The sequence below is a fragment of the Numenius arquata genome, chromosome 10, assembly GCF_964106895.1.
Source record: "Numenius arquata chromosome 10, bNumArq3.hap1.1, whole genome shotgun sequence".
Taxonomy (NCBI): Eukaryota; Metazoa; Chordata; class Aves; order Charadriiformes; family Scolopacidae; genus Numenius; species Numenius arquata.
In genome coordinates, this window is record NC_133585.1 from 46,183,302 (window position 1) to 46,197,006 (window position 13,705).

The 13,705-nt window shown below is 41.9% G+C and overlaps 1 protein-coding gene across 1 annotated transcript in view; it reads left to right on the forward strand.

The window, feature by feature from the left end:
* KIT (KIT proto-oncogene, receptor tyrosine kinase) overlaps window positions 1-13,705 on the forward strand; it is a 55,176-nt gene that overhangs the window by 26,664 nt on the left and 14,807 nt on the right. Inside the window, exons 5-9 of the mRNA XM_074154524.1 lie at window positions 1,686-1,845; window positions 4,679-4,868; window positions 5,588-5,703; window positions 11,799-11,913; window positions 13,057-13,250. Coding sequence (XP_074010625.1) covers window positions 1,686-1,845; window positions 4,679-4,868; window positions 5,588-5,703; window positions 11,799-11,913; window positions 13,057-13,250 — 775 coding nt within the window. The remainder of the gene's footprint in view (window positions 1-1,685; window positions 1,846-4,678; window positions 4,869-5,587; window positions 5,704-11,798; window positions 11,914-13,056; window positions 13,251-13,705) is intronic.

Below are 13,705 nucleotides of genomic sequence, written 5' to 3' on the forward strand. Positions count from 1 at the left end.
GGGGCTGGGTATGCCGTGCTTAGCTAATCCACTGGCTCTGGCAGAGCTGCTCCCACTAAGTGCTCCAGAAATCCCACCTCGCAGCTCCAAGGGTTGAGGAGGTCTAAATGACATGAAGGCGACATGGGACATGCAGATGGGGCTTTTGGTCCCGTGCCAAGGTCAACTACAAGTCCTTCGTCTGAGAACTTCATTTCTTCTATTGTTCCCCCTCTTTTCTTTGTTTCAATGTGATTAAAGCAGTGTCTTCCCTTAACTTTTGTGCTTTTTCACTTTTCATTTTACGAGTAAAAGCCATGAGGAAAATATTTTTGACCAAATAAGTTTGACCTTTCTGTCCTTTCTGGTAAATAGCATGGGATGCTATCTTTTAAATATTGACTATCAAATTACATTTTGTACTGAAACAGAATACATAAAATTCACGTTTATATAGATACAGAGTTGCGTTTTGTGCTGAATAGGTCAAAGGAAAAAAACCTCAAAACACTTCCCTTGTAAGACTGAAGTTATCACCACTTCTGAAAATTAGGAGACTTGTTATAAGCAAGCACATCCATACAAACCAAACTGCTATTTGTGATTATTGTAGTACAGGAGGAATCAAAATGCATCTGGAACCTCATGGCACCTCCAAGAATTGAAATCATTCTACTAGGAAATCGCAATAAGTCCAGGCCTGCTTTTGGATTAATCACTGTAAATTTATCAGTCTTTCTAACCACACCGAGCATTCTCACAGGAACTAAAGTCAACACCTCAAAGCATTTATTTTTTATTTAGTTCCAGCACCCATACATAGGCATAGAGTCATGATATACTTAATGCTTTGGAAAGAAAATGAGGTTTCCAGTTGCCTGTAAGATCAATAAATCTGGATTGCTATGGATCGAGAAGCGAAGCAGGTTCCAGAGCGAGGATGCCGTGTAAAGTGTGCCATGACCAGGTCTCTCTACAGTATATCTGCAATGAAGTGATGCCATGGCCTCGGGGCAAAGAGCCACCCAGTTTAAAATGAAGCTCTAGCACCTTAAATTCTCCCTTGTCACTCGCTGGGAGGCATTGCAAGCGTTAGAGGGTTCAGTGGTTTTTAGGCTTGAGTTGTGAGCCACACTTCAGAGCTGGAATGACTTTTTACTGCAGCTTCTGAGCATTAGGACAGTCAAGACCCAGTGTTCATTTTGCATCAAGCCCTACAGCTAGAAGTGTTATTAGTGCAAATAAAACCTGTCAGTTCCTCATCTTCATCAGCATTAGAAATTTAGCCAGAGCAAGCTGGGTCTGGTGGGCACAACACCCTTTTCACCATATGATTGAAATATTTGAAGAAATTTAGAGTTTCAGCTTTGTGGCTTGCGCTGGTCTCTCTCATTTGGATCTCTTGGAGGAGGTGAATGCACACACACACGTATTCTTGCCTTACAGTGGAGCTTGAGGAGGAAAAAAATAAAGAATAAGGGGAGGGGATAGGCCTTAAGAGAGGACATTATCTCCCAAAGACAGCTGATCACACACTTGTTTTGCATGGAGAGATTCTAGTGACAGGTTTGTCGTGCTGGCTTATTATTCCGGTTTAAAGTTATGAATATTAATATAGCAAAGTTATAATTACTTCTATTTTTAATTTATCTCGGAAAGATGCGGCATACACAGTGTTTTAGATGTTAATTGTTTTTTACCGACAGATTGTTACAAGCAAAAGCAGAAATTTGGGTGATTATGGATACGAAAGGAAATTAACATTGAACATCCGTTCAGTGGGAGTTAATGATTCTGGAGAATTCACATGCCAAGCAGAAAACCCTTTCGGAAAAACCAATGCCACAGTAACCTTGAAAGCACTAGGTAAATAGTTCTTGTAGAAATCTTAACATTTCTAAGAGCAGGAGGTGGAAAGCGAGAACACTGGGGAGCCTTCCCTTCCATTTCACTCCTTTCCCCCAAACCTCAGTGAGTAAAGTTGCTTTATTAAAAGGTTATTGCTGACTGGTACCATATGGGATGGCTGAGGAAGTGTTGTGGTGTGTTTGACTACTTTAATTTCTATAAGCCTTTGCGTGTTATTGGAATGTGATGTTAGAACAACCATCCAACGGTCTTTCCATCTCTCTGGTTTGTCTCATCCTTCCTGGTTTAATTTTAAATTTAATCCAGTCTTAATGAAGCAAGTAATTTACCTTTGCCTGGTCCTATCCCTACGCTTAAGTAATTTGGCAGCACAAGCACAAAGCGTATCTTTAATACCTGCCTTCCAAGCATGGGAAATTTCGCTGACATCGGCGTGTCAGTGTTTTTTACGTAGAAGCTATATATGTACCTCTATTTGAAATAATACCATAAGGAACATTGCAGTGTGCACAGGCAGCGTGAAATTGTTCCGGAGTTCACCCCTGTGATAAATCCACTTCCACGGGTTTTGGGTCATGTCCCTTCACAGTGGGTGAATTCCCTCCCTCCTCTTGTTTAATAACACACTGGTTTAGAATCTGCTATATATTAACTTGGGTGACACACGGTGCCTTTTGAATTTTAAAGCTGCTGAAACCTGCTAATTTGATAAATTAAGGACATATTGGTATAGCTAATAAGATCATTCTGGAGACATCTATGCAGTTGGCTACTACGGTTTCAGCTCCTCACCATTCAAGGGTGTAGTAACTGCGAGAAGCGTAGCCTTGGATCCTTTTTCCTTTTCAAATCTGTTTTTCTGTTACACAGCTAGTCCTGCTACATTGCTTGTTTTCTTTCCCCAGTAGCTTAAAGAAAACAGAAGTATTTGACCCATATGGGTGAGATTCAGCAGAGTGCCAGAGGTTTGAGTGCCCTTAACCTTGCTCTGCCGTTCAAGGGGGTAGGGCTCATAACGACAGGGATGTTTTCCTCATTTTGTTACAGGAGAGACTAAATTCATATGTAAAAGAGTGAAACAATGTGGAGTATGAAAGAAAATCTCTTACCCAAGGGGAACAATATGAAGGCTTTTATTGTAAGAGGAGGGAAGTTCTTAACTAAAGAAATTCTGAGGACTACTATGTATGCAAATGTGGCTTTAAAAAGGATTGACTTTGGAAGGTCTGGGGACTAAAATAAAGCATGGCATTATAAAAAGTAGAAAATAAAGTAACAAGTTTGTATTTAGTAAAATGCAAAGTTTATATTTAATAAAAAATACCAGAGAAAAACTGGAATCTCATTCTTGAGATACTTTTCTCTCCCCACCCTCTCAAATTCGACTTTAAAAACCCAAAACTGTGTCTCCTGCATGCCTTTCAGTATTCATTTTCAAACTGACTATATTTATCTGAACTGTGCCAGCTTCCAGGGTCCTGGGAAGTGGTATATGGCATGTACTGGAGAGATCCTGGGATTGTATCAGTTTCTAAATAGCTGTGGCTTTAACATTAGCCAAAGAGTTTACAAGGAATAAGGGGTATTTTTGGTAAATTTCCTAATTAATTTTTTAATAGTTGATTTATCTAATCATAAACAGTTTCTAGAACTGGTTTGGGGACTGATAGCACAATCTTAAAATTTTATTTGCAGGCTCTTGGGTCTGATTTTGAATCTAGGGTGCATAAGGGATCCTGTGTTCATACAGAAAAAATAGAAAAAAAGCTCTGCGAAGGAACTAAAAATCTTCCGTTTCCAGATTTAAAACCTTTTTCTCATTTCTAATGATGGAGAGCATTTTAGAGTGTACCTGCCTGCTGTGAGTTTACTTCATCTTTTCTTCCCTGAAGCAGCTGTCAAGTGCTCTGGCAGCTCCATATGCTTTCACCAAGCCCCGCTGGCTTCGGCTTTCCCGAGCTGAGGTGCCCAGCTGGCCACAGCAGTTTGATTACTAGAAAGTGGGAAGAAGCAGGGATCCGAGATTGACTTTTGGTCTAAATTCAAGCGCTCTCAGTAAATGTGTTTCATTGTAATTGCAATCTGCCTGTCAAACTGATAATTCCCATATGAGTTTTTGTAATAGGACTGAAAAATTTGTCTTTTCAAAGTGAATAATCCTGAAGCTGATGAGTTTATTAATGAAATCAAAACCACTGCAGTAAGGATGCTGCTCCACATGGTATTTTGGAACGGAACTGCACAATGATAAACAGTATCTGCCAAAGAAAAGATTAAGACCCAGCAGTAGATGAACAGAAATGCCTTAGTTTAAAACAATTGGTATCCAGGCCTGTGGACTTAGCACACTTTTCTCTAATTACAGTTTTTTAATAGCTTCATTTGTAATGTTGTTCTTAATTACACCTGACAAAGAAACCTTAAATACTCTAGTATATTGTCATAAATGATCAATTTATCTTGCTTTTTCTGCAGTGTTTCTTTTGTACCGTACATTTAGTGACTCTGATTTTTTTGGAAAAATGCAAATACTTGAGTAGAAGCAAGCACGTGCTTGCATTTTTCTGAAAGCTAATAGAGGCAATTTATCACCAGAAGATGGAATTATTTCTGTTAAGCTGCTTTAAGTCCTGTGCCTCATGGCTATATATAGTTAGTGGCCTTGGGTTTGGCAGGTGAGGGTTCAAGTTCTGCTTTGGTGATCAGGTTTCCTGTTTCACAGTTGGATATTTAATCACTAGATCTTGAAGTAGTCTTAAGTGTGGTTAGAGTACTGACAATCTTCTAAATGGCCCTGAAATTGTTTTTCTTCTCCTCTTACGGCCATCAGCTAAAGGATTTGTCCGTTTGTTTGCAACAATGAATACCACAATAGATATAAATGCAGGACAAAATGGAAATTTAACAGTTGAATATGAGGCATATCCGAAACCGAAGGAAGAGGTCTGGATGTACATGAACGAAACATTACAGAATTCATCAGACCATTACGTCAAGTTCAAGACTGTGGGCAATAACAGGTAATATGAATGGTTGTAAGTGCTATCGATTTCACTTTGGAACAGCAAACTAGAGTCTGCTCTGGAAAGATGGAAATGGAGATGGTGAGAAAATTGTGATTATAAAAGATCTCGTAGTCCATGTGGCTTACCACAGTAACTGGTGCAAAGTCTGCTGACCTAGATTTGGAATAGCATTGAGCTAACCGTGCCATGTGAGGACCAGTGGGCCACAAACTCAGCACTCACCTACGAGATGCCAGTCCTGCCCAATAAGCAAAAATCAGAATGTGAAGCTGTTTGTGTGCAGACTCCCTCCACCACCACAGCAGAGCCCAGTCCTCTGCGCCAAAGCTTACTTTTTTTTTATTTCTGCTGTGCATTGTGCTCTCCTGAGCTCTGGTCCTTCAAAAATCCAGCGTAGCACCTTAGCACGTGTGGCCTGGGTTGTGTACCTGGGTTCCCTCCTCTTTGAGAAAAGGAGCGGGCGGGGGGACACGCAGGGGGGTCTCAGCCTAGTGCTGGGATGTGGTGTGGGCACACATCTAGGTGTAAGAAGTGGCATAACTTCTGGATGCTGTAGTGCAGAGGCCGTCATAACACAAGGTAAGAGTGTCGGCATGGACAGTGTCTGCAGAAGAAGACGGCACGCTAATAATTGACTCCTCAGCTTCCATACGGCAATTGCCTGTTCACCACAAGCTGTGATTATCAATAATGATAGTTTTTTTTCTTTACAGTTATACAAGTGAACTTCACCTTACCCGATTAAAAGGAACAGAAGGAGGCATTTACACATTTTTTGTGTCCAATTCTGATGCCAGCTCCTCTGTAACATTTAATGTCTATGTGAAAAGTAAGTAAAGTGAACAGTCTGAAATATTTCATTATCACAGTCATTGTATTTTATACAACATAATGTATGCACAAGATGTCACAGTGTGGTTCAGCATCTGAGAGGCTTTCTGAAGTGAAGCACATGCTGAAAAACTATTGAAATGTCAAGATATAAAAGTGCAGAGTACTTACACAAATCCACCTACTATCCAGTGTGACCTTACATTCTAGCAAATGTATTCCAGAGGTTACCAGAGAGCAGCTAGATAGTTTATGCTGGGAAAAAAAACTGTAGCACCTGCAAACCTGATCTCAAAAATAAGCACGTACCATAAACCTTTGGTAATTTAAGGTGGAGCAGGATATACAGAGATTATAATTGGCATTTTTGGCAGCTGAGTTAAGCTATTAGTTGTCGTTCATTTATTTGAGTTGGATGCAGAGTTTGAAAGCTTGTCAGGAGAATTATTCACTTGTGCCCTTTGGCATCTAAATACTTCTGTATAATAATATAGATCACCATTGTTTTAGAGAAATCTGCATAGCTTTACAAACGTGTGTGCTGTCATCTTTGGGACACGCTTGGTAAAAGAGAGCATCGCTCTCAGTTCCAAATAGCATTCTTTGAGGCAAAAGCTAAACTTCAATATTAATTCAATGAAACTTTCAGGAAAGCCTGTCCTTAGCAGAACCATCCTGTTAGAGAATTTAATGCTCTCAGCAGACTTATATTGGCAGATGCTAAAGGCCAAACTTAAGGAAAATTAAACCAGGAGGGGGCTGCAGGCAGACTGGAGAAACTAAGGTGAGGTAGACAATGGTGCCTTCAAGCCCAGCAGGAGGAACTGGACAGAGAGTGAGAGAATGTGCTGCAAGTGCAGTTCTGTGCTGCTGCTGCGCTTTGGCAGTGACATGTCCTTCTCTGGGTGTAGGTTAATGCAGAGGATTGTGGAGAAGTCCACAAATGCACAAAATCCTAGATAGTAATTTCTGAATTCTTCTCCTTTATCACTGAAGGTCAATGTTTGTAGCGTCGCTATTAGCAATGCCATAGTTCAGGTCTAGAAATGTCACTTGGGCTCCTTTCAGAACATGGCATTTCTTCCCTCATCTGTGAATGTTGTAATTTGTATTCTTATGCCTTTTCCATTTCCTAGCTGTGATTTCTGAGATAAGGGCACTGGCGACCTCAGATGTCCTTTGCCACCATGGATGAGTGTGGGTTGCAGTCAGGAGGGATAATTCTACTATTTTACAGATTAGCGGAGCAAATTGTTGAGCCAGAAGTTTAATTACTGGGAAGGAATGGGAGAAATTGCAGGTTGTGCTTGGAGCTGTCAGTTCAGATAAGGCTGGATGGTGTTTTCTGACTTGCAGCACCATAAGTGTGTTTGGAGCAAGGGGCTGTCCGTGGGCCTCCCAGCTCTCCCAGTCTCTGCAGGCTGCTTGGGAGCAGTCTGGGCACAGTAACTTAAGAAAACCCACCGCGGTTTTGTCATCATAAGGGTTGGTTCTCATGGGAATCTGCTACTTGATAAAAGCTGAAAACCCCTGGGGTCGTGGTTAGGAAACCAGACTGGGAATCATAGAATCGTAGAATCACAGAATCACAGAATGGTTTGGGTTGGAAGGGACCTTAAAAATCATCGAGTTCCAACTCCCCTGCCATGGGCAGGGACACCTCCCTCTACACCAGGTTGCTCAAAGCCCCATCCAGCCTGGCCTTGAACACCTCCAGGGATGGGGCATCCACAACTTCTCTGGGCAACCTGTTTCAGTGTCTCACCACCCTCACAGTAAAGAATTTCTTCCTAATATCAAATCTAAATCTCTCCTCTTTCAGTTTAAAAACCATTACCCCTGTCCTATCACTACACTCCCTGATCAAGAGTCCCTCCCCATCTCTCCTGTAGCCCCCTTCAGGTACTGAAAGGCCATTATAAGGTCTCCCCGGAGCCTCCTCTTCTCCAGGCTGAACAACCCCAACTTTCTCAGCCTGTCCTCATAGGAGTGGTGCTTCAGCCCTCTGAGCATCTTTGTGGCCCTCCTCAATAGCATGGTAAAGCAGTATGGCCAAGACAGGAGGAAGCATGGACGGCTTAGTTCTTCTGAGTGGCTTGTGTGTGCCACCAACAGAATGCAAGTCTTCTTCCCTCTTGCTTCCCATCTTGTAAGTAGTAAGATCAGCCTTGGGATGCAATGAGGACATTTAAGCCATCACAGTAGAGCCCAGGTTACCAAGCACCGTGGCCCAGAGTGGACTGGAGACGTTGCTGAAGCAGATGGATTAGACACACTTGGCTCAAAAAGAGTTTCTTTTGGCATTTTGACTAAGCTCCTGCAAATATTTCTTTAATTTTGAAAGGAAGAGGTGAAATGGATTGTTCCTTCTAGGGGTTTGTTTTTAAGAAAAATAACCTCATGTTTTCAGTGGCTGGTAAGATGCTCATCATTTAAGTGTGAAACACAAACTGCACAACAATGTACCACATTATTTGACATTGGGAGTCATGTGTGGGTGGGTCAGATCCTGATCTAATGGTGTGTCCTGACCTGGCATTGTTGTGAGCGGGGATTTCGCATAAATTCCTGGGATGTAGCTTGTGGTGTTTACTCTTCTGGCTTGGGCGAGTAATCAGCAGAAAGTAATCAAACAGGTAAAACAGGATTCATAATCAGGAGAATGTCTTCACATAAACAAGAATTGATGCTGAAGCATTTGCTGAAAGACACAAAAAACCCTGTACAGAAATGCCTGCCTTGGATTTAAACACATTTAGCAATTGCATATGCTAATCTGAAACAATACTAAATTGCTTAAAAAAAAAATGTAGTCAGTCATAGTAAATGTGACATAAAGGAGCTCTGAAATTAAGAGCCAAAGAGAAAATTGCAATTTGACAAGCAGCACGCCGAACTGAGTTACAATTAAGAAATTGGAGAAATCTCCAGAGTGGCAAGGTACGGTGTGTCTAGCAATTAGTGGAGGAATCTTCCAACCAGTATCTGAGCTTAGTGCAAAATAATATCTGGGCTTAATTATAGTCAACAAAATATTACCTGTGCAGTTGGGGCTCATGCTGCAGAGAGAAAACTGGTCACGGTATTGTACATCACATGAAGCCAAGCTCAGGGATTTTTTTTCTGTTGGAATATGCAGTGAACAAATGAGGAGTCACTGTAATACTAGAAAAAAGATTTGTTCCAGTCCAGAAAATGTGACTCCAGGAGGAAAGCTCTCTCTCTTTGACTGCGATGACAGACAATACCTATTAAATGTTACTTTTTAGGCATTTACTTTGTTAATGATGAAGAAAAGGAAATCAGCAATAGAAAGCAATTAAATGCACAAGAGCATTGAGTTAAAATAGGAGTGACCTTTTAGCAGTCCTCTTTGCTACATTCAGAATCAACATTAATAAAAGCTGAAAAGCAGTTAATAAACTTAGTGAAATTAGAAGTTTAAGACAACTAATGACTGATTATGGAAGGCAATATGTATATATGCCAAGTAATGTAATGAAACATTAAATATTTAAAGGGTTAAAGCTGAAACAGTGAACAAAGTCTAGTCATTAGGAGTCTGTCTGATAATTAGGCAGTGAGAGTCATAAAACCTACTACAATAAAATCTCTTTTAAAAAGAAGATGCTGAGTGACAGCTTGGCATCTGTTTGCCCAAGCCAGTCCATCCTTGCTCCAGCATTCCCCAGAGCATCTGTACTGGTGGGTGAGGAAGAAGCCCAGGCTGATCATGTTAATCACCACATCAAAGCTCTTCACCAGGGATGCCAGGGGTAGAGCTGCTCTCAGGCCATCAGTTCTCACCAGGCTGCAGGAGCTCAGCTCCCTGTGGCACCAGGGCTGGACCACTCTGCCCGGGATGCTGGAGGCATTAACCCCATCCTCACCCTCCACTGCTGCAGGATGAGTCCACATGGTCATGCTTTTATTTAAGTTTTTACAATGGAAAAAGCCTGACTAATGTGGACATTTTCCTTTCCCTCACTCAAAGTGTTAGATGCAACCCAAATCTAGCACAATATTTTTTCTGGGGCTTAATGTTCATTTTCCTCTTATATTTGACTTTAAATTTCTCTCATTTCTTTAATTACATTGTGTTGTAATGTTGCCTAGAGCATAGCATATGCCCAGTTCTGGGGTTCCCAGTACAAGGAAGGCAGGGAGCTACTGGAGGGAGTCCATGGGAGGGTTACGATGATGATCAGGGGACTGGAGCATCTCATGAGGAAAGGCTGAGAGACCTGGGTCTGTTTAGCTTGGAGAAAAGACTAAGAGGGGATCTCACCAATGCTTATAGATACCTGAAGGGTGGATGTCAAGAGGATGGGGTCAGACTTTTCTCACTGGTGCCCACTGACAGGGGCAATGGGCACAAAGTGGAACACAGGAAATTCCATCTCAACACGAGGAAAAACTTCTTTACTCTGAGGGCGGCAGAGCCCTGGAACAGGCTGCCCAGAGAGGGTGTGGAGTCTCCTTCTCTGGAGATATTCAAAACTCACCTGGACACGTTCCTGTCCAACCCATTCTGGGTGACCCTGCTTTGGCAGGGTGTTGGACGAGATGGTCTTCGAAGGACCCTTCCAGCCCCTACCATTCTGTGATAGCATATGCCTAACCAAATTGCTTGCACAGTAAGTAGATTAGCTAATTACAATGTCACAATCCAACTACTTTGATAGGAGTTTTGGAAATGTGCATTATGTGTATTCCGTGAGCGCTGAGATCGATGGGTGAGCGAGATGCTGTGCGCTCTCAAAAAGTCCCTCACCAAATGAGTAATGCTGGAAATCCATCTCAACATTTTGCAACAATGTTTGGTCCTCGGTGGTTTGCATAAAACACAACATGCGGATTTAGAAATGTAAGAACATTCGGTTCCTGTAACATTAGTCATGAGGAGATGCTATGTGATTGAGAATATACGTGTGCTTTATTGCCTCTAATTTAATCAGCAAGTAGAATATTCATTAAAAACTAACGCCGTGCAGTCTTTGTATGTGGCTTTTATCCGAAATAAATTGGCATTTTCCCAGTGTAGTCTATACAGCTTCACAACTCCCGAGTACTAGAAGTTGATCTTATATTTTTGTGAAGTTGTGTTAACCGATAATGGAGCCTTAACTTGTACCTGTCAGGTGAGCAGCATCATTGCAATATAGTCTGTTTTTTTCCCATTAACATTTTTGTGAGTGGTTTTGCAAGGAAGCCAAGGCTGTTAAGGGAAATAAGGCCTCTAATTCAAGTTTCTCCAAGAAAAACATCTTGCTAATATTTGCCAGGTGGTGTTGGCGGTCCTCTTGGCTGAAGCCTGTGAAGTCCACCTGATCGCTCTGGTTTCCTGCCGTAATCAAAACGGCATCTCCTGAACCGAGCGCAGGACCAGCTCTGGTGCAGGACAAGGCGGGAGGCATTGTCTGGCCAGATTGTTTTCTAAACTACCACAGCAATCATGAATTATTGTTTGGAAAACTAATATGTTCAGTGCAATATTAGCTTCCTCTGTGTGCAATGTTTCAGAGAGTTAGGCAGAGGGGCATTTCAGTACTGATATCTTAGAGGGATGTGTGTTCTCTGTGGGGACTTGTTTGCACTGGTTGCCTTGCCCTGTAGTTCCTTTTCTGGCTGTGGTGGTAATATTTAATACAGAGGGCAGATGTAAGAGAGATGTGGTTTGACAGATTTAGTATGCTTATAACTGTGAAGAAACTGTCCTTTTTACAGGCGGGTAAAGTCGTGCTGTGCAGGAATGGGAACTGCGCTGTTGTTTCAAGCACACACTTCTCTGGGTTATTTAAGCTCTGAGCTTTGCTGGTTTAGGATCTTTCATTAAACCAGACTTCCAGTGGAAGTAAGGTATTATTCTGAAATCCAGCCCAAGCATTCAGTGAAAGAACTGGTAATTTTGCAGATGGTCAGTGCTTGCAGGGCGAGCACTGTTCAGACGCTGACACCCTTGAGCATGCAAAGCTCTGTTCACCCGAGTAATTCCACAGTCGGTGGTACACACAAGTTGCTGGGGTGGAGAGCAAATGGCAATGCAAATCCTGTGTTCCCCTAATGTGTGACTCTCATTTTTGTTTATTGCAGCAAAACCAGAGATTCTCACTCTGGATATACTTAGCAATGGTATTCTCCAGTGCGTAGCAGCTGGATTCCCAGCCCCTACCATATACTGGTATTTTTGCCCAGGAACCGAGCAGAGGTAAGTTAAGTAAATGAGAGTCTCCAAAGGTTATTCTAAATGCAACATGCACAATTTATAATTAAAAATTAAGAACAGAAAATGACTCAGTAACAGTTATGTTCAAACATTGCATCACTATTTTCATCATTTTCGGCATTGCATTATTTGCAGTGGTTTGAGGCGAAGGCAGGGGTGTGTTTCATTATTCCCCTCTGCATTCCGTCCTTAAAAGGGGAATAACCAACATTTTCTGCTGCAGAAAAGCAAAAGCCAGACTTTCTGCCTGCTGCAGGCTAGCTAAGGTTTGGATCAGTTTGGCCCCAAATGACACATGTTCTGTATGCAATTTCACAGAATGACAATCACAGACTCACTTGTGAATACTGCTGTTATCTTTTGTTTTATTATGTAATGATATAATTTTTCAAGGCATAAAGTAATTAGATTTCTATTTACATGAAGCATATGACAAGTAAACAAGTTATGAATAAAACCTGATGTCTAGTTAGCACGTTTCTAAAAAGACTGTAGAGTTTCACTGTGAAGTGAGCATTGTGAAGCATGTTTTAAGGTTTTGGTTGACTTCCACCCCGTGGTTGTAGACCTTGTACTAGGAAGCATGGGTCTCCCACCTTCGTAATTTGTTTTATGCCTATGTATGTGACAGGTAAAGGAGAGGCAGCATCTTGAGAGAACAGAACTGGCTATTTTCTGGATGCATATCAGCTTGTTGGTGTGTGTACATCATGGATTTTTTTTGGTGCTGTAATAGAACGATGCTTGGGGAAAGTTTTCTAGAGTAGGTAATAATGCCACAACGGCTCAAAGCTGAAGTTGGAGATGCAGGCTGAACAGTGCAAAACCCACAGTGGGCTTACAGACCTGTAAGTATCTCTAGCCAAAAGCAAATGCAAAGACCTCGTGGTGTCCAGTTGGGTCAGGCTTGGTGTACGTATCCATCTCACCCACTACACAGAAGACAATGAGACATCATGAGTAGGCTAAGCTTCGAGGATAAGACCTTCAGATGAACCCCTTTGTAGAGCAGTGTATTTTAGTTATCTGATGGTCTGGCAGTGACTGTCTGCCTCAACAGCAGGACGTGTCATCCATTCCAGGTAGCAGTCCATGGCAGGTAACTGTCAGTATTGTTTCTCCCAGGTGTTTTGATTCACCGACAATATCCCCCATGGATGTCAAAACCAGTTACACAAATTCATCGGTGCCATCGTTTGAAAGAATCCTGGTGGAAAGCACCATTAACGCCAGCATGTTCAGGAGCACCGGCACTGTGTGCTGCGAAGCCTCCAGCAACGGGGACAGGAGCTCTGCTTTCTTCAACTTTGCCATTAAAGGTAACGGCTGGAGTGAATGAGACCATAAAACATGGGTGCCTTTCAGCTCTTTCTGAAAGAGGATTTTAAGTGGTTTACCTTTGCCCTAAGAAAACTTACGGTGCTGTGGCTAAGGGTATGATAACGTATTATGCCACATGTTCTGCCTGTCAAAGCATTGCTTTAATTTTTCAATGAACATTGTGGTATCATCTTTTTACGGCTCCAGATCTGCAGCGCAGTAGGTACCTGGTTTTCTTCTGTCTGTGCAGCACAAGGGAAAACCACCTACAGCATGACACCGGCTTTCTTTATCTCCCCTTTTCTTTTCCTGTCTTTGTCTGTTTTAAGTATTTAGGCCATCTTCTTGTTGTTGTTTGAGGAAAAATTGCATGTTTTTAATGTTTTCACAATGTCTCAGGAAAATGTGGTCCTGAACTTGACTGGAGCCTAAGGGCCCTGCTGTTGTAAAAGAA